Genomic DNA, 22,701 nt, shown 5'->3' on the forward strand with positions numbered 1-22,701 from the left:
TTTTAGGACTAACCAATGTTCATTTTGAGAAAGACAGGGTTTGTAGCGCATGCCAAGCAGGAAAGCAAGTTGGTGCCCATCATCCACACAAGAACATCATGACGACCGATAGGCCACTGGAGCTCCTACACATGGATCTATTCGGCCCGATCGCTTACATAAGCATCGGCAGGAGTAAGTACTGTCTAGTTATTGTGGATGATTATTCTCGCTTCACTTGGGTGTTCTTTTTGCAGGAAAAATCTCATACCCAAGAGACCTTAAAGGGATTCTTGAGACGGGCTCAAAACGAGTTCGGCTTAAGGATCAAGAAAATTAGAAGCGACAACGGGACGGAGTTCAAGAACTCACAAATTGAAGGCTTCCTTGAGGAGGAGGGCATCAAGCATGAGTTCTCTTCTCCCTACACCCCACAACAAAATGGTGTAGTGGAGAGGAAGAATAGAACTCTATTGGACATGGCAAGAACCATGCTTGATGAGTACAAGACTTCGGATCGGTTTTGGGCCGAGGCGGTCAACACCGCCTGCTACGCCATGAACCGGTTATATCTACACCGAATCCTCAAAAAGACATCATACGAACTCCTAACCGGTAAAAAGCCCAATATTTCATATTTTAGAGTCTCTGGTAGCAAATGCTTTATTCTTGTTAAAAGAGGTAGAAAATCTAAATTTGCTCCTAAGACTGTAGAAGGCTTTTTACTAGGATATGATTCAAACACAAGGGCATATAGAGTCTTTAACAAGTCCTCTGGACAAGTTGAAGTTTCTTGTGACGTTGTGTTTGATGAGACTAACGGCTCTCAAGTAGAGCAAGTTGATCTTGATGAGATAGGTATTGAAGAGGCTCCATGCATCGCGCTCAGGAACATGTCCATTGGGGATGTGTGTCCTAAGGAATCCGAAGAGCCTCCAAATGCACAAGATCAACCATCCTCCTCCACGCAAGCATCTCCACCGACTCAAAATGAGGATGAGGCTCAAGTTGATGAAGGAGAAGATCAATCAAATGAGCCACCTCAAGATGACGGCAATGATCAAGGGGGAGATGCAAATGATCAAGACAAGGAGGATGAAGAACAAAGGCCGCCACACCCAAGAGTCCACTAAGCAATCCAACGAGATCACCCCGTTGACACCATCCTCGGTGACATTCATAAGGGGGTAACCACTAGATCTCGTGTTGCACATTTTTGTGAGCATTACTCTTTTGTTTCCTCTATTAAGCCACACAGGATAGAGGAAGCACTTCAAGATTCGGATTGGGTAGTGGCGATGCAAGAGGAGCTCAACAACTTCACGAGGAATGAGGTATGGCATTTAGTTCCACGTCCTAATCAAAATGTTGTAGGAACCAAATGGGTCTTCCGCAACAAGCAAGATGAGCATGGTGTGGTGACAAGGAACAAAGCTCGACTTGTGGCCAAGGGATACTCCCAAGTCGAAGGTTTGGATTTCGGTGAAACCTATGCACCCGTAGCTAGGCTTGAGTCAATTCGAATATTATTAGCCTATGCTACTTACCATGGCTTCAAGCTTTACCAAATGGACGTAAAGAGTGCCTTCCTCAATGGACCAATCAAGGAAGAGGTCTATGTTGAGCAACCTCCCGGCTTTGAAGATAGTGAGTACCCTAACCATGTGTATAAACTCTCTAAGGCGCTTTATGGGCTTAAGCAAGCCCCAAGAGCATGGTATGAATGCCTTAGAGATTTCCTTATCACTAATGGCTTCAAAGTTGGAAAGGCTGATCCTACACTCTTTATTAAAACTCTTGAAAATGACTTGTTCGTATGCCAAATTTATGTTGATGATATTATATTTGGGTCTACTAACGAGTCTACATGTGAAGAATTTAGTAGGATCATGACACAGAAATTCGAGATGTCTATGATGGGGGAGTTAAAATATTTCTTAGGATTTCAAGTAAAGCAACTCCAAGAGGGCACCTTCCTAAGCCAAACGAAGTATACTCAAGATATTCTAACCAAGTTTGGAATGAAGGATGCCAAACCCATCAAGACACCCATGGGAACCAATGGGCATCTCGACCTCGACAAAAGAGGTAAATCCGTCGATCAAAAGGTATACCGGTCGATGATTGGATCTTTACTCTATTTATGTGCATCTCGACCGGATATTATGCTTTCCGTATGCATGTGTGCAAGATTCCAAGTCGACCCTAAGGAAGCTTACCTTACAGCCGTAAAACGAATCTTGAGATATTTGGTTTATACTCCTAAGTTTGGGCTTTGGTATCCTAGGGGATCCACTTTTGATTTAATTGGTTATTCGGATGCCGATTGGGCAGGGTGTAAAATCAATAGAAAGAGCACATCGGGGACTTGACAGTTCTTGGGAAGATCCTTGGTGTCTTGGGCTTCAAAGAAGCAAAATTCCGTAGCTCTTTCTACCGCCGAAGCCGAGTACATTGCCGCAGGCCATTGTTGCGCGCAACTACTTTGGATGAGGCAAACCCTTAGGGACTATGGTTACAAATTAACCAAAGTTAGGCATGAGCTAAATATTCTTGATTCTAGGAACTTCTTTTGTTGATTTGCACACATAGCTCATTCATATACCTTTGATCATATCTCTTTCATATACTATGACTAATGTCTTTTCAAGTCTATTTCAAATCAAGTCATAAGTGTATTGAAAGGGAATTGGAGTCTTCGGCGAAGACAAAGGCTTCCACTCCGTAACTCATCCTTCGCCGTCGCTCCGAGCAACTCTCCATCTTTGGGGGAGAGATCACTCTTCTACTTTGGTACAATCTTCACTCATTTATTTATGACCAAAGGGGGAGAGAGTATTTCTAAGGGCTCTAATGACTCCGTTTTTGGCGATTCATGCCAAAGGGGGAGAAAGTATTAGCCCAAAGCAAAAGGACCGCACCACCACCTAACTTTAACACGAGTTTTTCAATTGGTATGATTCTCAATTGATAAAATTGGTATCTTATTGTGTTCAAAAGGGGGAGAAAGTAGCATTTCAAAATTGATATATCAAAACCCTCTTGAACACTAAGAGGAGAATTTTAATTTAGGGGAGTTTTGTTTAGTCAAAGGAAAAACATTTGAAACAGGGGGAGAAAATTTCAAATCTTGAAAATGCTTCGCAAAATCTTATTCATTTACCTTTGACTATTTGCAAAAGAACTTTGAAGAGGATTTACAAAAGAATTTGCAAAAACAAAACATGTGGTGCAAGCGTGGTCCAAAATGTCAAAAATTGAAGAAACAATCCATGCATGTCTTAAAAGTATTTATATTGGCTCAATTCCAAGCAACCTTTGCACTTACATTATGCAAACTAGTTCAATTATGCACTTCTATATTTGCTTTGGTTTGTGTTGGCATCAATCACCAAAAAGGGGGAGATTGAAAGGGAATTAGGCTTACACCTATTTCCTAAATGATTTTGGTGGTTGAATTGCCCAACACAAATAATTGGACTAACTAGTTTGCTCTAGTGTACAAGTTATACAAGTGCCAAAGGTTCACACTTAGCCAATAAAAAGACCAAGTATGGGGTTCAACAAAGAGATCAAGGGATAACCAAAGGCACCTCTGGTCTGGCGCACCGGACTGTCCGGTGTGCCACCGGACAGTGTCCGGTGCACCACTGGACAGTGTCCGGTGCACCAGAGGACTCCAAGCCAAACTCTTCACCTTCGGGAAAATCCAGAGGCGCTCCGCTATAATTCACCGGACTGTCCGGTGTACACCGGACAGTGTCCGGTGCCCCAAGGAAGAGCGGCTCTGGAACTCGCCAGCCTCGGGAATTCGCTCCGCTATAATTCACCGGACTGTCCGGTGTACACAGGACTATCCGGTGAACCAGCAGAGCAATGGCTACTTCGCGCCAACGGTCACCTGCAGGCGCATTTAATGCGCGCCAGAAGCGCGCAGAAGTCAGGCACACGCGAGACGGTGCACCGGACAATCTACAGTACTTGTCCGGTGTACACCGGACAGCCAGGCGGGCCCAGAAGTCAGAAGCTCCAACAGTCGAATCCCAACGGCCTGGTGACGTGGCTGGTGCACCGGACATGTCCGGTGTGCACCGGACTGTCCGGTGCACCATACGACAGTCAGCCGCCACCAAACAGCTAGTTTGGTGGTTGGGGCTATAAATACCCCCAACCACCCCACATTCAAGTCATCCAAGTTTTCCCACATCAACTACTTACAAGAGCTCTAGCATTCAATTCTAGACACACCCAAGTGATCAAATCCTCTCCAAACTCCACACAACGCCCTAGTGATTAGTGAGAGAGATTTGCTTGTGTTCTTTCGAGCTCTTGCCCTTAGATTGCTTTCTTCTTTGATTCTTTCTTGCGATCAACTCAATTGTAACCAAGGCAAGAGGCACCAATTGTGTGGTGGCCCTTGCGGGGAAGTTTTGTTCCCGTTTGATTGAGAAGAAGAAGCTCACTCGGTCCGAGGGATCGTTTGAGAGAGGGAAAGGGTTGAAAAAGACCCGGCCTTTGTGGCCTCCTCAACGGGGAGTAGGTTTGCGAGAACCGAACCTCGGTAAAACAAATCCACGTGTCACACTCCTTATTTGCTTGTGATTTGTTTTGCACCCTCTCTCGCGGACTCAATTATATTTCTAACGCTAACCCGGCTTGTAGTTGTGATTATTTTTGTAAATTTCAGTTTCACCCTATTCACCCCCCCTCTAGGCGACTTTTACCTATCACCGGACAGTTCGGTGCCTATCACCGGACAGTCTGGTGTGCACCGGACGGCTAGGCCAACGGCCTGCTCTCGGGAATTTTAGCCTGCGTCGGCTATAATTCACCGGACCGTCTGCGCGGAGCGCCGGACAGTCCAGTGTGCCATCCGCCAATGGCTAGCTACCATGTCGGCCGAGAGCCAACGGTCAACAGGAGCACCGGACAGTCTGGTGCCCCCCCCGAGCAGTCTGGTGCCCCCGAGAAAAGGAAATCAGCCAATTAGGGATTTCGTAGTCGTTGCATTGTTGACTGTCCCGATATGCACTGGACAGTCCGATGCACCCACGGATAGAAGGCAACCAGGGCCTTCCAAATGGAGCTCCAACGACTCCTAGGTCCCTTGGGCTATAAAAGGAACCCCTAGGCGCATGGAGCTCCAGAACCAAGCATCCCTTAACATTCTACAACACCAAGACGCTGCGATCACGCCATTGCTTCGCTAGTTAAAGATTCGAGCACGTGTTTTGAATTGTAACTCTGTTGCGCCGTCTTTTGTGCTCTTCTCTTGGATTGTGTGCGTGTGTTGCTGTGACTTTATCTCGTGTGTGTGTTTCTATTCTCCCTTACTATTGTGTTCATTTGAGATTAATTGTGTAAGGCGTGAGAGACTCCAAATTATGGAGATTTCTCACAACGATATATTCTTGAGATAAAGAGAGAACCGTGGTATTCAAGTTGATCTTTAGATCACTTGAAAGTGGTTGAGTGCAACCCTCGTCCATTGGGACGCCACAACGTAAGTAGGCAAGTATTCTATTTGACCAAACCACGGGATAAAAAATTATCGTGTCACTTGTCTTTATCTTATTGCGATTTTCTCTCTATTCACTTCACTTACATAATTGCTCTAAGTTTAATACTTACTTAGTGAAGAGCAATTAAGTGAAGAAGTTCAGTCTTCTCATCCTCCTCATTCGAACTTGGCTCTTGCTTTTACTAATCCAATATTAGTCCAAGTTTGTTTTGTTGAGCTGTTTTTACAGGATCACCTATTCAGCCCATCTAGGTGCTCTCACGCGTCACTCGACGCGGAGTTCATGGGCCTATCCTCGCATCGCTTGGCACGGAGTTTGTGGGGACTTATCCTCACGACACGCTCCGAGGTTGTGATAGCGGACGGAGGAAGGCGTGTGGAGACGGTTTTTGTGTGTGTCGTACGGGAGTTTCGTTTTAGAGATGTAGGAAAGCACGACGACGCACGACGGTCACTAGAGGATGACAACGCACGAAAACCAAGACACACGAAACTCTCCTATTATAGTAGTAGAGAAGAGATTATAGGAGTGCGGGTTGATTCTAAATAGATGTAGGTTTTTTTAAAAAAAATATTGACGCATGATGATCGATTGGAACTTAATATAGTAGAGATAAAGAATAGTTAGGTACATACATTGTTACGGTTATTTACATTATCTCTTTTATATAACACAATCATTTATATAACACAAGCAGATGTAAGTTGTGGTGGTAAGCTGCTTGGAGTGAAGAACTTGGGTTCGAATCTTGGCGCACAGCGGAGGAGGACGGCGTACGAAGAAGCTCACGTTGTAAACACGCTTTAAAGGAGTAGTGACTATTGAGCAAATATTCCAAATTATTTATTTTAAATATCTGAAACTTAACTTTTGGGAACAAAAGTAGTCTAATATGACTGCACGCGATAGGTTGAAGCAGAGCATGCAAGTTTCTGTTGTTTGATTCTCAGATAGTTTCATATTATGCAGATATCAGAACTAGCTAATATTTCGTTCTAAAAAAGATTTGGTTATGCCATATCACCTACAAAGTTGCTCAGCGGAAAGAGTATGTACCATCCCTTTTTAGTAAAGTGGAGCAAAAAGCAAGAATCAACAACAGATTTAAAGATGCAGACTTGCTGAGTAAATTGTAAGCCACAAAATATGTTCACCAAACAACTTATAAAAAAGAGAGTCTAGGCTCCTCCCGGATTGGCGTTTTCTTCTACATCAAGCACGACAACAGCTTTCTTCAGAAGAGCCTCAACAGGCAGGTGTGAGTTTTCAACAGCCTTGGTTATTGCTTGCCATTTTTCGCCATGCTTTGGTTCTGCTGCAACACATCTTTTCAGAACATCCTTTTGTGTGTCCACATTTCCATGCTGAAGTTCAAATTTGTAGTACAATGCCCAAAAATCACCAATATCAGGAGCAAGAGTAACAGCCCTGTTTAACCAACTCCTAGCCTTATCAACCTTCCTGTCAAGCCAGAAAAGTTTGGCCACAGTTGCAATGACATGTGGATCATGATCACTTCGCTTAATAGCATCTGTGCTCTTTCCTTTACGCTGTGGGCGTGGTGCCATCTCAATAGCTGCAGCCCACAAAATACCACTTGTTGGACACTCTTGCAATGCCTTGGCCAGTAGAGCATCGGCTTCCTTTTTGTTCCCATTCCTCAATTCAGCTCGAATTGCCGCTAGCCAGAGTTCAGGTGTAGCAGGGTTCTTCTTTCTAGCCATTGTGAGAACAGCACGTGATTTACTCAAGCCACTAATCTTCTCCTCTAGGGTAGCTAGAGAGAGCCAAAGAGGGATGCAACTAGGGCACTGCTTCAGGCCATTCTCAAAAACCTCCTTGGCCTTCGCTCCATTACCAAGCCGGTCTTCCATCTGTCCATGCATTAACCACAATTTGAAGAATGCAGGGAATAGCTTCAAACCTTCCTCCAACAATCTCCTTTCCTCACCAACATTCCCCAATTCCCTCTCAACAATGGCAGATTTCATCCAAACCCTCTCTGTCCCTCCTCTTTCCCTGGCCTTGGCCAAGAGCATTCTTGCTCTCTCCGGCTCATTGTTCTCAAACTCGAGCTTGAATGCAGCCAGCCAGATCTCTTCTGAATTGGGGATAGCAGCATAAGCTTCCTGAAGAATTGCACGAGCAGCAGGCACATCTCCAGCCAACCATTTCTCCTTTGCAGCCATAAGCCACAATACTTCAGCTCGTGGATTGTAGTTAACAGCCTTCTTGAGGAGCGCATCAAGTGACTCCCTAGTCCCATGGCTCTTCTCAAGTTGTGCTGCTTTCAGCCAAATACTCTTCTTAGTAAGGAACACAGTAAGCGCATGTGCATAGATGGCGCGTGCTGTTTCAATTGAACCACGCTTCTTGCATTCCTCAGCATCAGCAACCCACGTGCGCTTCCGATCCTCATCATCAACACCAATGCCTATAGTGTTCTTCACAATAGCCTGGCAAGTCAAAACAGATCCAGCACGCTCCGCGGCTTCTGCTTCCTTCAACCATGCTTCCCTATCAATATCCATTCCTTCTCTCTGTAGAGATCTGATACCTCTCTCAATCACCTTGTTAACTGATTGTGTGTTCCCATTAGCCTCCTCTAGCTTTGCAGCTGTAATCCAAATGGCAGGCTCCTTGGGGAGCTTCTCCCTGGCCTTGTTAAGTACTTTCCTTGCTTGGTCATAGGTCTCCAGCCTTGCAAGGGCAAGCCAAAGTTCCACATGCAACGGGCAACACTCCACAGCCCTGTGAAGCAACAACCTTGCATCCTCTTCATTTGCAAGCTCAACTACAGCCTTCCATAGCCGGACTGAATCAGGAATGTGCTCCAGCCCTTTCCTCAAAACCCTGCTCTTATTCAGATCACTGCTCTCCAATTTTGCTGCCTGCAACCATAGCTTCACAGAATTTGGAATTGACATCACACCACGGGCAATTACAGCCTTTGCCTCATCTGGACTGGCCAAACGGCATGCTTCAAGCCACACATCTTCGTTCTTGGGGCACTCTTCACAGCCACGCTGGATAAGCTGTCGAGCAATCTGAAGCTTGCCAGCAATCTCTTCGAGCCTAGAAGCGGCAATCCAACCGGGGGGATGCTTAGGATTTGTCTGCGTCACTGACTTGAGCAATAGACGCGCCTTCTTGATGTCAGAAATCTCAGCATCACTAGTAATCTTCATGCTTTTCAGGTCTGTCAAATACCCTTTCGGATCAACTACAGTGAGCCCAGAAACTGAATCTGACAGCCTATCTAACTTGAGCGAGAGCACAGTGCCACGACCCTCGCCAACAGCCGTCAGATCAGTAACAGGAGTCTGTGCCCATGGCGTCTCTGTGCCACCAGCCGCACGGCTCTTAGGGTCAAGAGCTGTGACATGCTCCTGCTCCTGCCGAGCCTTCTCAAGCAGGGTGTCCGGCACGGGCACGAAGCTCTCAAACCGCTTCTTCTTGTTGCGCAGCGAGTAGTCCCCAATTTCCGGTATGCTCTCCCATTCCTGCGCGGACAGATCAGCCAGCTTCCTCTTGAGATCAGCAAACTGCTCGGTGATTTTAGGGTTTGACGCGCGGTACTTCTCAATCTCCTGCTTGAGGCGCGCCTCGCGGCGATCCTTGCGGCGCGAGTCCATCCTCTGGTCGATGCTCTCCCACACAGCATCCGCCTCGCGGTCGTCGTCGTCGTAATCGGCGTTGGAGAAGAGACCGGCGTCGTTGCCCTCGAACTCGTCGAACTTCTGGTTCTCGTCGTATCCCTTCTCCTCGTCGCCGCCGTCGTCGTCGCCGTCATCCTCGCCGGGAGGCTTCCCGCGGCCGCGGCCGACGGCAGGGCCGGCGGCGGCGGCCGAGCGGTCGGGTAGGTCGGGCGCGGCCCGGGCCGGCCCGATATCCGAGCGGGTGGTGAAGCCGGTTGCGCCACGGCCGAGCCCCGCGACGTAGTTGGCCGGCGGCTTCGAGTTGAGGAAGTCGTACCGCACGGGGCGAGCGGCCGGCGGCGGCGGGAGAGGCGGCGGTGTAGGTGTAGGGGTCGGAGTGGTGCCGGACATGACGCTAATCGGGTAGGATTGAGAGACGAGGAGCGTGGGGCGTCTCCGTCGGCTGCGAGTTTGGGACGAATTGGTGGAAGAATTTAGTGATGAGTTTGGTTGCCTGGCTCAACTCAGGACCAGACCTATTTGAAACAGACACATCATGTTTAGTTGCATGGCTCAACTCGGGAGCCTAGCTTGAGACGGGTCAGCTGACTCCGTGATCTGGCCTGATCAAAATGAAGATAACTCGTTTCGCTGGCCGGTCAGATCTGTGCTGGCCCGGTAAAAATATGCTAGCCATGTGTAATGTCTTTGTGGTTTTATTCTAAGAAAAATTGTAATCTACAGTGATGTTTTTTTTGTTATCAGCCTTATAATCTGAGAAAAATTGTACTCTGCAGTGATGTCTTGAAACTGTATAATTTTTTTCATGCTGAGAGAAATTGTGATATGCAGTGATATTGTTTTACTTTCTGCTTTGAAACTTAATTATTTTTTATATGCTGAGAAAACTGGTCCTATGCTATGATGCCATTTCATTATCTCTTCTTATGACTTCAATTTTATAAATGTCTTATCAATTGTATATAGACTATGGAAGTTGAGCTAGTTGTTGCTGGTAGTACCTCAAGGACTGCCGTGCGCTGGACCCCTATGATATCAGCTTTTATCCTTAGGAAGTTTGCGGACTTGGTTGGGCAAGGAGTAAAAACGGATAAAGGGTTCAAAGAGGTCCATGTCAACTCTGTTGCTAAAGCACTGACTGAATTCAGTGGCCAAGAAGTCACAGAAACCCAGGTCTACAATCATTTGAGGAAGTGGCGTCAAAAATGGATCAGGGTTTATAGGCTCAAGGACCTAAGCGGTGCTGATTGGGATGAGAATACAATCACAATCATCCTTGATGATGAGCACTTGCTGGGCCATACAAAAGAAAACCCAAAGGATGTTGAATTCCTCAATGTGCCAATTGAAAACTATGTGCAAATGAAAATTATATTTGGAGCTGGGCAGGCTACTGGCAGGTATGCCATGGCCTCAAATGAGCCCATTTGCACCATCTCGAACATCACTGAAGGTGCTGGTGCATCTGAAGAACCATGTCTTGTTGGTACTACTGCTTCTGGTTTTGCTGGTGCCAGCCCTTCTCATAGTGGCTATGGTGCTGCTAGTTTCTCTGGATCCTCTGGAAAGAAAAGGAGACTTAGTGATGAAGAGATGGGGATTATGACATGACTTATTGGAGTTGTGAACAAATTGGTTGAAGTTGTCCAAGCACCTATTGTGGTCCAGACCACCGATGTCCACCCTGATTTATATCAAATTTGCATGAGTATTCGAGGTTTCACTGTTGCCTTGCCTACCTATTAGTCAACAAAAGGCAAGGTGATGGCTTTGTGAAGATGGAACCTAAACACTGTGTGCTTTGCATAAGGCAGCACCTTGCAAGGATTTGAGCAGACCAGTCTTATGCCTATGATGCCTAGTACCTTGCTCTATGCGTAATACTTTGATCTATGCCTAATACTTTGCTCTACGCCTATGATACTAGTCTGTGGATAATAACAACTTGTCTTATGCCTAAATCTAGAACTGTGGATGATAATTCAAGTTGTTTATTCATACAAATCTGAGGCAATTTATTGTATTACTCTCATGAGTTGATCAAGTGATTTTAATTAATAATGATTTCTGAGGCAAACTATAGTTCATACAATTATGGTTATGGTAAGTATGGTAGCATTTTTTGGATGTTACTGTTATGGTTCTTCTAGCAGAGCACATATGACATGATTTTCCTTGTGGTGGTCTATGTTTCCCTGAGGCAAACTATGCTAAAACAGTCAATTCATGTTGTTCAGATTTCTTCCTCTTTGCTTGAAATATATCTTTGCTTCAAATTTATTGTATCACTATTGTCGGCGTTTCAAGACCGGGGGGTCCCTGGACCGACGAGTAAATTGTCGCCGCGTGCCCCAGCCCAGATGGGTCGGCGCGAGACGGAGCGCGAAGGGGGGAGGCAGTCGGAGGGAGACGGGCGTGAGAGGTGGAATCCCGCGGCCTTCGTGTTTGTCCCACGCCCAGGTCGGGTGCGCTTGCAGTAGGGGGTTACAAGCGTCCACGCGGGAGGGAGCGAGCGGCCTCACGCGAGCGCCGTCCCGTCCTTCCCCGCGCGGCCAACCCTCTGTAAGAGGGCCCTGGTCCTTCCTTTTATAGGCGCAAGGAGAGGATCCAGGTGTACAATGGGGGGTGTAGCAGTGTGCTAACGTGTCTAGCGCAGGAGAGCTAGCGCCCTAAGTACATGCCATCATGGCAGCCGGAGAGGTTTTGGCACCCGGTTCGTGTGGTGTCGTGGCCGTTGGAGGAGCGCTGGAGCCTGGCGGAAGGACAGCTGTCAGGGCTGTCGAGTCCTTGCTGACGTCCTCTTGCTTCCGTAAGGGGGCTGAGAGCCGCCGTCGTCATAGAGCGTGCGGGGCGCCATCATTACTTGTCTGGCGGAGCGAGCCAGATGGGACGCCGGTCTTATTCCCCGTAGCCTGAGTCAGCTTGGGGTAGGGTAATGATGGCGCCTCCTGTTGACGTGGTCGGTCTGTGCCCTGGGTTGGGCGATGTGGAGGCTCCTCCGAGGTCGAGGTCGAGTTTGTCTTCCAACGCCGGGGTCGAGTCCGAGCCCCTGGGTCGGGCGAGGCGGAGACCGTCGGCTGAGGCCAGGGCTGAGTCCGAGCCCTGGGGTCGGGCGAAGCGGAGTTCGTCGTCTTCCGGGGCTGAGCCCGAGTCCAAGCCCTGGGGTCGGGCGAAGCGGAGTTCGTCGTCTTCCGGGGCTGAGCCCGAGTCCGAGCCCTGGGGTCGGGCGGAGCGGAGTTCGTCGTCTGCCGGGGCTGAGCCCGAGTCCGAGCCCTGGGGTCGGGCGGAGCGGAGTTCGTCGTCTTCCAGGGCTGAGCCCGAGTCCGAGTCCTGAGGTCGGGCAGAGCGGAGTTCGTCGTCTTCCGGGGCTGAGCCTGAGTCTGAGCCCTGGGGTCGGACGAAGCGGAGTTCGTCGTCTTCCGGGGCTGAGCCCGAGTCCGAGCCCTGGGGTCGGGCGAAGCGGAGTTCGTCGTCTTCCGGGGCTGAGCCTGAGTCCGAGCCCTGGGGTCGGGCGAAGCGGAGTTTCCTATGGCGCCTGAGGTCGGGCCTGGCTGCTGTCAGCCTCACTCTGTCGAGTGGCACAGCAGTCGGAGCGGCGCAGGCGGCGCTGTCCTCTTGTCAGACCGGTCAGTGGAGCGGCGAAATGACTGCGGTCACTTCGGCTCTGTCGACTGGAGGGCGTGCGTCAGGATAAAGGTGTCAGGCCACCTTTGCATTAAATGCCCCTGCGATTTGGTCGGTTGGCGTGGCGATTTGGCCAAGGTTGCTTCTCGGTGAAGACTGGGCCTTGGGCGAGCCGAAGGTGTGTCCGTTGCTGGAGGGGGGCCTCGGGCGAGACGTAGATCCTTCGGGGTCAGCTGCCCTTGCCCGAGGCTGGGCTCGGGCGAGGCGTGATCTCGTCCTTCGAATGGACTGATCCTTGACTTAGTCGCACCCATCAGGCCTTTGCAGCTTTGTGCTGATGGGGGTTACCAGCAGAGATTTAGGAGCCTTGAGGGTACCCCTAATTATGGTCCCCGACAGTAGCCCCCGAGCCTCGAAGGGAGTGTTAATACTCGCTTGGAGGCTTTTGTCGCACTTTTTTGCAAGGGGACCAGCCTTTCTCGGTTGCGTTTTGTTCCGGTGGGTGCGCGCGAGCGCACCCACCGGGTGTAGCCCCCGAGGCCTCGGAGGAGTGGTTTGACTCCTCTGAGGTTTTAATGCCTCACGTAATGCTTCGGCTGGTCTGGTCGTTCCCTCATGCGAGCTGGCCGTAGCCCGGGTGCACGGTCGGGTCCCAAGTTCTCGGGCTGGTATGTTGACGCTGTCAACGGTCTGGTCGGAGCCGGGTTTGCGAGAGCAGCCCCCGAGCCTCTGCACGGGGCGAGAGGACGGTCAAGGACAGACTCGACTTTTTTACATACGCCCATGTGTCGCATTTCCGCAAGGAGGAGGGGGGGGAAAGCGCCATGTTGCCCTCGGAGGGCGCCGAACATGGTGTCTCCGGTGAGCTGCTGGCGGGTAATCCGAGTGGACGCCCGTGCCCCATTTATTAGGGGTCGGCTAGAGGCCCGGAGGCGCGCTCAAAAGTACATGCGGGTGATCTGCCGGACCCGGTCCCCTGTCGACGGGGTCCGAGGGCTCGATGCCTCCCTCTGATGGGATTCCGTTACAAGATCGTTCCCGCTGGTCTCGGAAATGTCCTAGGGTACCTCGGGAGCGTAGCCCGAGCCTTGGTTATGTATCGAACGTACCCAGGGTCATCCCTCGCTCTGTGTCTGAGGCGGCTGTGAACCCTTCGAGGGCCAGCCTACGAACCCCTGATCAGTAGTGGGCGCAGAGCCCGTGTGGCCTGAGGCGGCCGTTGAACCCTTCCGAGGGTCCGGCCTTCGAACCTCTGACTAGTAGTGGGCGTGGAACCCAAGCGCTCTGAGGCGGCTGTTGAACCCCTCCGAGGGGCCAGCCTTTGAACCTCTGATCAGTAGGGAGGCTCGGGGCCTGTTTCCTTCACGGAGAAGGATCCTTTTCGGGGTATCCCCCTTTCCCGGTCCCTGTTGTAAGAGAGAGAAAGAGGAAAAGGAAAAGGATACGAAATCGAATGACGTGGCGTACCTTTTTTGACGTGGTCATTATGGCGAAGGCAAAGCGTCGCTCGCTTCCCCTGCCAAAGGCGCCGCCTGTCCCGCCGCGGAGTTAATGCTACGAGGCGTGTGGTTCGCGAGGCGGCCGTTGCGCGTGCGCGAGCCGTTCGAGGAACGGAACACGGGCGCGCCGTCTTCACGCCGTGAGAGAGGGTTCTCTCGCTGCCCCTGGATGGGACGTAAGCTTGGCTGACGACGTGACCGCTGCTCCTGTCCGCTTGCCACCGCCATTACTACCGGCCCATTTTTGGTCGTATTGACCGTCGCGCCTGGCTGGCACTGCTGGGTCGTACGCAGGGTTGCCTCGAGTCGCGGTACTGGTTCCGCAGTCGAGGAGGCATGGTAGTGGTGCGAGTGGCGGTGCAGTTGCTCGCACGTAGCAACCGGCGCGCCGGTTGTATGACGCGTGGGCCTGGGCCGCCATGCTGGGTGCGTTGGAAGTCGGAGGGGTGCGCCCACTTGGCGCGGTTGCATGCCGCCTGCACGGCTGTCCGCCCTTTCACCCGCTGGTCTGGGCAAAAGTGGAGGATTGCCTGTAACCGCTGGGCGGTTGCATGCACCGCGCGCGGCGGTTTGGCTCCTTCTGCCCTGTGCCAGCTTACATGATGCGTGGGACCCAGCCCCCGTGCCATAGAGGAAGGAACTTGGAGCGTGTTGGAGAAGACTCAGCCCGCGACAGCTGGGGACGCAAGTAGGGAGGGTCGCCTTTAAAAGGAGGGTGACCCCCTTGAAAGGCGATCATGTCTTCGCGCTCCCTTATGCACCGCGTCTTTCCTCCTTCCGAGCCCCCAGATGGGGGACACCCGCAATCCTTCGCCTTGTCGTTGGAGGAATGCAACTTCGTGGAAGTTGGTACCTTTCAGCCATCGTTCGGCTTCAAGGATTTTCATCAGTCAGCCCGGCTGCATCCCCTCGCCGGTGGTCACCCAAGACGGTGACCACCAGCCCCTGGGTGGGGAGAAGCAAGCCGGGCTGCGATCTTGGTCCCGCCCTCAGCTTCAAGGATGTTCATCATCCTCGCTGGGGCGGAGGCCGGGCTGAGCCGGAGCTCTACATATCGCGCGGGTTCGTGGGTCAGCCTCTCCTTCAGCATTCGAGGGAGAGGGCACTCACTGGCCCTGCGAGAGGGGCGGACTTCGGCAACACGGGGCTGATCGACGACGGGCGTCGTCAGCTTCAGCGCGTTGGGCTCGCCGGCTTGGCTCCCGGTGCCCCCTCCTGCCGCAAGGGCGGTTGTCACGCCGCGCGCACGGGAGGACCGCCCAAGACGTCGCGCGCCGCTAGGGCGGCGTTCGTGTTCTGGGGTTGTCCTGCCTTTGCACCGGTACGGCGCCTCCGCGCGGAGGTCGGTGCTCTACTCGTCCGGGAGGATCTGAGCGGGGATCTGCCGGAGGGCTGACGGCTCCTGTCGTCGGTGCCGAGGTGGGGGCGGCTCAAGAAGTCCCCGTCGCCGACGGGATCACCGCCACCATCCGCGCTTCGGGCCTCCGGCTCTTTGTACTTGTCCTCACCCCTCGAGCGTCGGCGTGGGTGAGGGCAAGGTTGCAGCGGCGTCCGCCCTGAGGCCATCGCTGCTGCAGTTCGGCCACCCGTAGCGGAGGTCGTTGTCGCTGCTGCTGGAGCGGGCGACGGTGAGCCGTCCGTCGGCCTTCTGTTGCTCCGCAGGTCCCCCAATCGTGTGGGGTTGTTCGTACCTGCGGAGGTGGAACCGGGGTCCCATTTGTAATGGCACCTTGAATGCCGGTCTTTTTGTTCATTGTGGCTGTCGGGGCCTGAACATGTGTGTATTTTCGGCATGGAGCCGTGTTTTTTCCTTATTTCTGAGCACTAAGACTCGTCTGTCGGCTAACAGAACCGCTTCACCAAGCGTGAGCCGCCCCGTGCAAAGGTGACGAGTGAGGTATCCGTATCCCGGAGGCGTAGGAGTCCCTCGGCTCGGTCGGCCTTGTTGTCCGAGGCTTCTCTTGCTTAGTTAAAGGAACCCCTCGACCGCTCTTCGATGAGCCGAAGCTAGGGGTAGCGGTGTCAGCACGGACAGAGGCAGAGTTGGCTCGAAAAGAAGACTTGGTCGGCCAGAGCCTGGCCGGGTCGTCCACTGGCGGGATCGACGCTGAAATTGAGTTGTCGAGGCCTCGGGCCAGGCTGATGTCCTCGGGGGACAGCTGGCCAAGGCCTCGGGGTGACCGGCCGAGCCGTCTGCTCGAGCCGGATTCCTGGAGAAGACCCTGGCGGCGTTGGCCCGGGCGTGGTGATGATGTCGTCCTTCAAAGTGGAGATTCTCCGACTGCTTCGCCGTCCGAGGCTAGGTCGGACCTCGCTGAAGGTGTAGTTGACGCCGAGGGTGCTGCTGCTCCCTTCAACTGTCAAGATCCGAGCCTGCAGGGTCGGATTATCTTGTAGTGCGTGTATGTTTTCTGCGGCCGCCGAGGCCCAAACACACCATCGTCGTGTTGTGAAGCTGCGTTTCTTTTCCTCTTGTTTCGAGTATATGGACTTTTTCGTCGGTAACAGAATTGTCTGTGCGAGCGAGAGTTGCTTTTCACGGAAGGCGATGAGTGAGGTATCCGTATCCCGGAGGCGTAGGAATCCCTCGGCTCGATCGGCCTTGCCGCTTACGCACACTCTTGCCCGTTCATAGGGTTCTGTCACCGACGCAATCGAGAAGGCCCGAAGAATCGCTTCGGCAGAGGAGCTTTCGAGCATGAAGACTTGTTCGGTCCGCGGAATCACTTGTCCGAACGCGAGTTACTTATCGCAGAAGGTGATGAGTGAGGTATCCGTATCCCGAAGGCGTAGGAGTCCCTCGGCTCGGTCAGCCTTGGCTGCTTACGTGTACTCCGTCGTTTTCAGGATCCACTTTCGAAGTAGTCGAAAAGCACGAAAGACATTCTGGCAGAAAGGATCTTTTTTCGAGGAAAATTTCGACGCAGAGGGGGTTCCCCCCTTTTAGCCCCCGAGGGAGGGTCGGGCCTTGCCGAGGCAAGGCTGACCCTTCCTTGATGACTAAACTTTGCGTGGGAACGAGGTATACGAACAACTTGAAAGCATCTTAAGGGTAGAAGCGACGTAGCTGTTGGATGTTCCAAGCGTTGTTGTAGACCTCGCCTTGACTGTTGGCCACCTTGTACGTTCCGGGCTTCAGAACTTTGGCGATGACGAACGGCCCTTCCCAGGGAGGCGTGAGCTTGTGCCGCCCTCGGGCGTCTTGTTGCAGCCGAAGCACCAGGTCGCCCACCTAGAGGTCTCAGGACCGAACCCCTCGGGCGTGGTAGCGTCGCAGAGACTGCTGGTACTGCGCCGAGTGTAGTAAGGCCATGTCCCGAGCCTCTTCCAGCTGGTCCAGTGAGTCTTCTCGATTAACTTGATTGCTTTGGTCGGCGTAGGCCCTCGTCCTCGGGGAACCGTATTCTAAGTCTATGGGCAAGATGGCCTCGGCCCCATAGACTAGAAAGAACGGCGTGAAGCCTGTGGCTCGGCTCGGCGTTGTCCTCAGGCTCCAGACCACCGAGGGGAGTTCCTTCATCCATCGCTTGCCGAACTTGTTGAGGTCGTTGTAGATTCGAGGCTTGAGTCCTTGTATAATCATACCGTTGGCACGCTCTACTTGCCCATTCGTCATGGGGTGAGCCACGGCGGCCCAGTCCACCCGGATGTGGTGATCCTCGCAGAAGTCCAGGAACTTTCTGCCGGTGAACTGGGTGCCGTTGTCGGTGATGATGGAGTTCGCGACCCCAAAGCGATGGATGATGTTGGTGAAGAACGCCACCGCCTGTTCGGACCTGATGCTGTTTAGGGGTCGGACCTCGGTCCACTTGGAGAATTTGTCGATGGCGACCAACAGGTGCATATAGCCCCCGGGTGCCTTCTGCAAGGGGCCGACGAGGTCCAGACCCCACACAGCAAAAGGCCAGGTGATGGGTATCGTCTGCAGGGCCTGAGCGGGCAGGTGGGTCTGCCTTGCGTAGAACTGACACCCTTCGCAGGTGCGGACAATTCTGGTGGCGTCGGCCACCGCTGTCGGCCAGTAGAAACCTTGTCGGAAGGCGTTTCCAACAAGGGCTCGAGGTGCTGCGTGATGGCCGCAAGCCCCCGAGTGTATCTCTTGTAGGAGCTCCTGGCCTTCGGTGATGGAAATGCATCGCTGGAGGATGCCTGAGGGGCTGCGGTGGTAGAGTTCCTTCCCGTCCCCCAGCAAGACAAACGACTTGGCGCGCCGCGCCAACCGCCGAGCTTCGGCTCGGTCGAGGGGTAGCTCTCCTCGGTGGAGATATTGCAGGTACAGGGTCTGCCAGTTTCGATTAGGCGTGACCCCGCTTCGCTCCTCCTCGATGCGCAGTGCCTCACCCTCGGGGGCCAAGGGTACCTCGGGCTGAGCTGAGGGTGCCTCGGGTTGAGCCGAGGGTGCCTCGGGTTGAGCCGAGAGTGCCTCGGGTTGAGCCGAGGGTGCCTCGGGCCGAGCCGAGGGTACCTCGGACTGAGCCGAGGGTACCTCGGACTAAGCCGAGGCCTTCTCGGGCTCGGGCGTGTCGTCGGTCTTGATGGAGGGTTGATGCAGGTCTCGGGAGAAGACGTCCGGGGGAACCGTTGTTCGCCCCGAGGCTATTTTAGCCAGCTCGTCCGCAGTTTCGTTGTAGCGTCGAGCAATGTGGTTGAGCTCGAGCCCGTAGAACTTGTCTTCCAGGCGCCGAACCTCATCGCAGTAGGCTTCCATCTTCGGGTCGCGGCAGTGGGAGTTCTTCATGACTTGGTCGATGACGAGTTGCGAGTCACCGCGAGCGTCGAGGCGTCGGACCCCTAGCTCGATGGCGATGCGCAACCCATTGACCAGAGCCTCGTACTCAGCCACATTGTTGGATGCCGGGAAATGGAGGCGTAGCACGTAGCGTAGGTGCTTTCCGAGGGGCGAGATGAAGAGCAGGCCTGCGCCTGCTCCCGTCTTCATCAGCGACCCATCGAAGAACATGGTCCAGAGTTCCGGTTGGATCGGAGCCGTTGGGAGCTGGGTGTCGACCCATTCAACCACGAAGTCCGCCAAGACCTGGGACTTGATGGCCTTCCGAGGGGCGAATGAGATCGTTTCTCCCATGATTTCCACCGCCCACTTTGCAATTCTACCCGAGGCCTCTCGGCACTAGATGATCTCCCCCAGGGGGAAGGATGACACCACAGTTACCGGATGAGACTCGAAGTAGTGTCGCAACTTCCGCCGCGTCAGGATCACCGCGTATAACAGCTTCTGATCTTGTGGGTAGCGGATCTTGGTCTCGGACAGTACCTCACTGATGAAGTAGACTGGCCTCTGGACGGGCAATGCATGCCCCTCTTCTCGTCTCTCAACCACAATTGCGGCGCTAACCACCTGAGTGGTAGCGGCGACGTAGATCAAGAGGGCTTCTCCGGCAGCGGGAGGCACCAAGATGGGCGCGTTCGTGAGGAGCGCCTTCAGGTTCCCGAGGGCTTCCTCGGCCTCAGGGGTCCAAGTGAAGCACTCAGCCTTCCTTAAGAGGCGGTACAGAGGCAGGCCTCTTTCGCCGAGGCGCGAGATGAAGCGGCTCAGAGCCGCAAGGCATCCCGTGACTCTCTGTACACCTTTCAAGTCCTTGATGGGCCCCATGCTGGTGATGGCCGCGATCTTCTCCGGGTTGGCTTCGATGCCCCGCTCCGAGACGATGAACCCCAAGAGCATGCCTCGGGGTACCCCGAAGACACACTTCTCAGGGTTGAGCTTCACGCCTTTCGCCTTGAGACATCAGAATGTCACTTCAAGGTCGGAAAGGAGGTCAGAGGCTTTCCTCGTCTTGACTACGATGTCATCGACGTAGGCCTCGACCGTTCGGCCAATGTGTTCGCCAAACACATGGTTCATGCACCGTTGGTACGTCGCACCCGCATTCCTCAAGCCGAACGGCATGGTGACATAGCAGTACATGCCGAAGGGTGTGATGAAAGAAGTCGCGAGCTGGTCGGACTCTTTCATCCTGATTTGGTGATACCCTGAGTAGGCATCGAGGAAAGACAGGGTTTCGCACCCTACAGTGGAGTCCACGATTTGGTCGATGCGAGGCAGAGGGTAGGGAACCTTCGGACATGCTTTGTTTAGACCAGTGTAGTCTACACACATCCGCCATTTCCCTCCTTTCTTTCTCACAAGCACAGGGTTGGCAAGCCATTCGGGATGGAATACCTCTTTGATGAACCCTGCCGCCATTAGCTTGTGGATCTCCTCGCCTATGGCTCTGCGCTTTTCTTCGTTGAATCGACGCAGAGGCTGCTTCATGGGTCGGGCTCCAGCTCGGATATCCAGCGAGTGCTCAACGACATCCCTCGGTATGCCGGGCATGTCCAAGGGACTCCACGCGAAAACGTCGGTGTTTGCGCAGAGAAAGTCGACGAGCACTGCTTCCTATTTGGGATCGAGCTCAGAGCCGATCCGGATCTGCTTGGAGGTGTCGCTGCTGGGGTCGAGGGGGACAGATTTAACCGTCTCCGCTGGCTTGAAGTTGTTGGCGTGGCGCTTCATGTCTGGCACCTCCTTAGAGAGGCTCTCCAGGTCGGTGATGAGGGCCTCGGATTCGGCGAGGGCCTCGGCGTACTCCACGCACTCCACGTCGCATTCAAACGCGTGTCGGTACGTAGGGCCGACGGTGATGACCCCATTGGGGCCCGACATCTTGAGCTTGAGGTAGGTGTAGTTGGGGACGACCATGAACTTCATGTAGCATGGCCTCCCTAGTACTGCGTGGTAGGTTCCTCGAAACCCGACCACCTCGAACGTGAGGGTCTCCCTTCGGAAGTTGGAGGGTGTCCCAAAGCAGACGGGAAGATCGAGTTGTCCGAGGGGCTGGACGCGCTTCCCGGGGATGATCCCGTGGAAAGGCGCAGCGCCTGCCCGGACCGAGGACAGATCAACACGCAGGAGCCCGAGGGTCTCGGCGTAGATGATGTTGAGGCTGCTGCCTCCGTCCATGAGGACCTTGGTGAGCCTGACGTCGCCGATGACGGGGTCGACAACGAGCGGGTATTTCCCCGGGCTCGGCACGCGGTCGGGGTGGTCGGCTTGGTCGAAGGTGATGGGCTTGTCGGACCAGTCTAGGTAGACTGGCGCCGCCACCTTTACCGAACAGACCTCCCGACGCTCTTGCTTGTGGTGCCGAGCCGAGGCGTTCGCCGCTTGCCCACCGTAGATCATGAAGCAGTCGCGGACCTCGGGGAACTCTCCTGCCTAGTGATCTTCCTTCTTATCGTCGTCGCGAGCCCTGCCACCCTCCGCGGGTGGCCAGGCCCTGTGGAAGTGGCGCCGAAGCATGGCGCACTCCTCAAGGGTGTGCTTGACGGGCCCCTGATGATAGGGGCACGGCTCCTTGAGCATCTTGTCGAAGAGGTTGGCACCTCCGGGAGGTTTCCGAGGGTTCTTGTACTCGGCGGTGGCGTCGCGTTTCGCTTGCGACTTCTTCTTGCCTTTCTTCTTGGCACCGCGCTGAGTTAACGCCTCGGGGTCATCTTCCGGTGGGCGGCCCTAGGGCTGCTTGTCCTTCCGGAAGAAAGCCTCAACCGCCTCCTGGCCAGAGGCGAACTTGGTGGCGATGTCCATCAGCTCGCTCGCCCTGGTGGGGGTCTTGCGACCCAGCTTGCTCACCAGGTCGCGGCAGGTGGTGCCGGCGAGGAACGCGCCGATGACATCTGAATCGGTGATGTTGGGTAGCTCGGTGCGCTGCTTCGAGAATCGCCGGATGTAGTCCCGGAGAGACTCTCCCAGCTGCTGTCGGCAGCTTCGGAGGTCCCAGGAGTTTCCAGGGCGCACGTACGTGCTCTGGAAATTGCCGGCGAAGGCTTGGACCAGGTCGTCCCAGTTGGAGATCTGCCCCGGAGGCAGGTGCTCCAACCAGGCGCGAGCGGTGTCGGAGAGGAACAGGGGGAGGTTGCGGATGATGAGGTTGTCATCGTCAGTTCCACCCAGTTGGCAGGCCAGCCGGTAGTCCGTGAGCCACAGTTCCAGTCTCGTCTCCCCCGAGTACTTTGTGATAGTAGTCGGGGTTCGGAACCGGGTCGGGAACGGCGCCCGTCGTATGGCGCGGCTGAAAACCTGCGAACCGGGTGGTTCGGGCGAGGGACTCCGATCCTCCCCGCTGTCGTAGCGTCCCCCACGCCTGGGGTGGTAGCCTCGGCGCACCCTCTCGTCGAGGTGGGCCCGACGGTTGTGGTGATGGTGGTCGTTGCCGAGGCGACCCGGGGCCGCAGGCGCTGTGTTGCGCGTGCGCCCGGTGTGGACCGAGGCTTCCCGCATGAATCGGGAAGTCGCGGCGCGATGTTCCGAGGGGTACCCTTGCCTTCGGGAGGTGGAGCTTTCGGCCCGTCGGACCGCGGCGTCCTCCAGGAGATTCTTGAGCTCTCCCTGAATTCGCCGCCCCTCGGTGGTTGATG

The 22,701-nt window shown here is 53.8% G+C and overlaps 1 protein-coding gene across 1 annotated transcript; it reads right to left on the reverse strand.

The window, feature by feature from the left end:
• Window positions 1-6,537: 6,537 nt before the first annotated feature.
• Window positions 6,538-9,671, reverse strand: LOC103640981 (protein STABILIZED1). The gene has a single exon (XM_008664411.4). The coding sequence runs from the start codon at window positions 9,548-9,550 to the stop codon at window positions 6,680-6,682; it is 2,871 nt and encodes a 956-aa protein (XP_008662633.1). The 5' UTR covers window positions 9,551-9,671; the 3' UTR covers window positions 6,538-6,679.
• Between the last annotated feature and the right edge of the window lie 13,030 nt (window positions 9,672-22,701).

The sequence above is a fragment of the Zea mays genome, chromosome 10 (genome assembly GCF_902167145.1).
Source record: "Zea mays cultivar B73 chromosome 10, Zm-B73-REFERENCE-NAM-5.0, whole genome shotgun sequence".
Taxonomy (NCBI): domain Eukaryota; kingdom Viridiplantae; phylum Streptophyta; class Magnoliopsida; order Poales; family Poaceae; genus Zea; species Zea mays.

Bases quoted from the DNA above. Each gene is read 5' to 3' on its own strand.
- LOC103640981 (XM_008664411.4), bottom strand. From the start codon at position 9,550: ATGTCCGGCACCACTCCGACCCCTACACCTACACCGCCGCCTCTCCCG.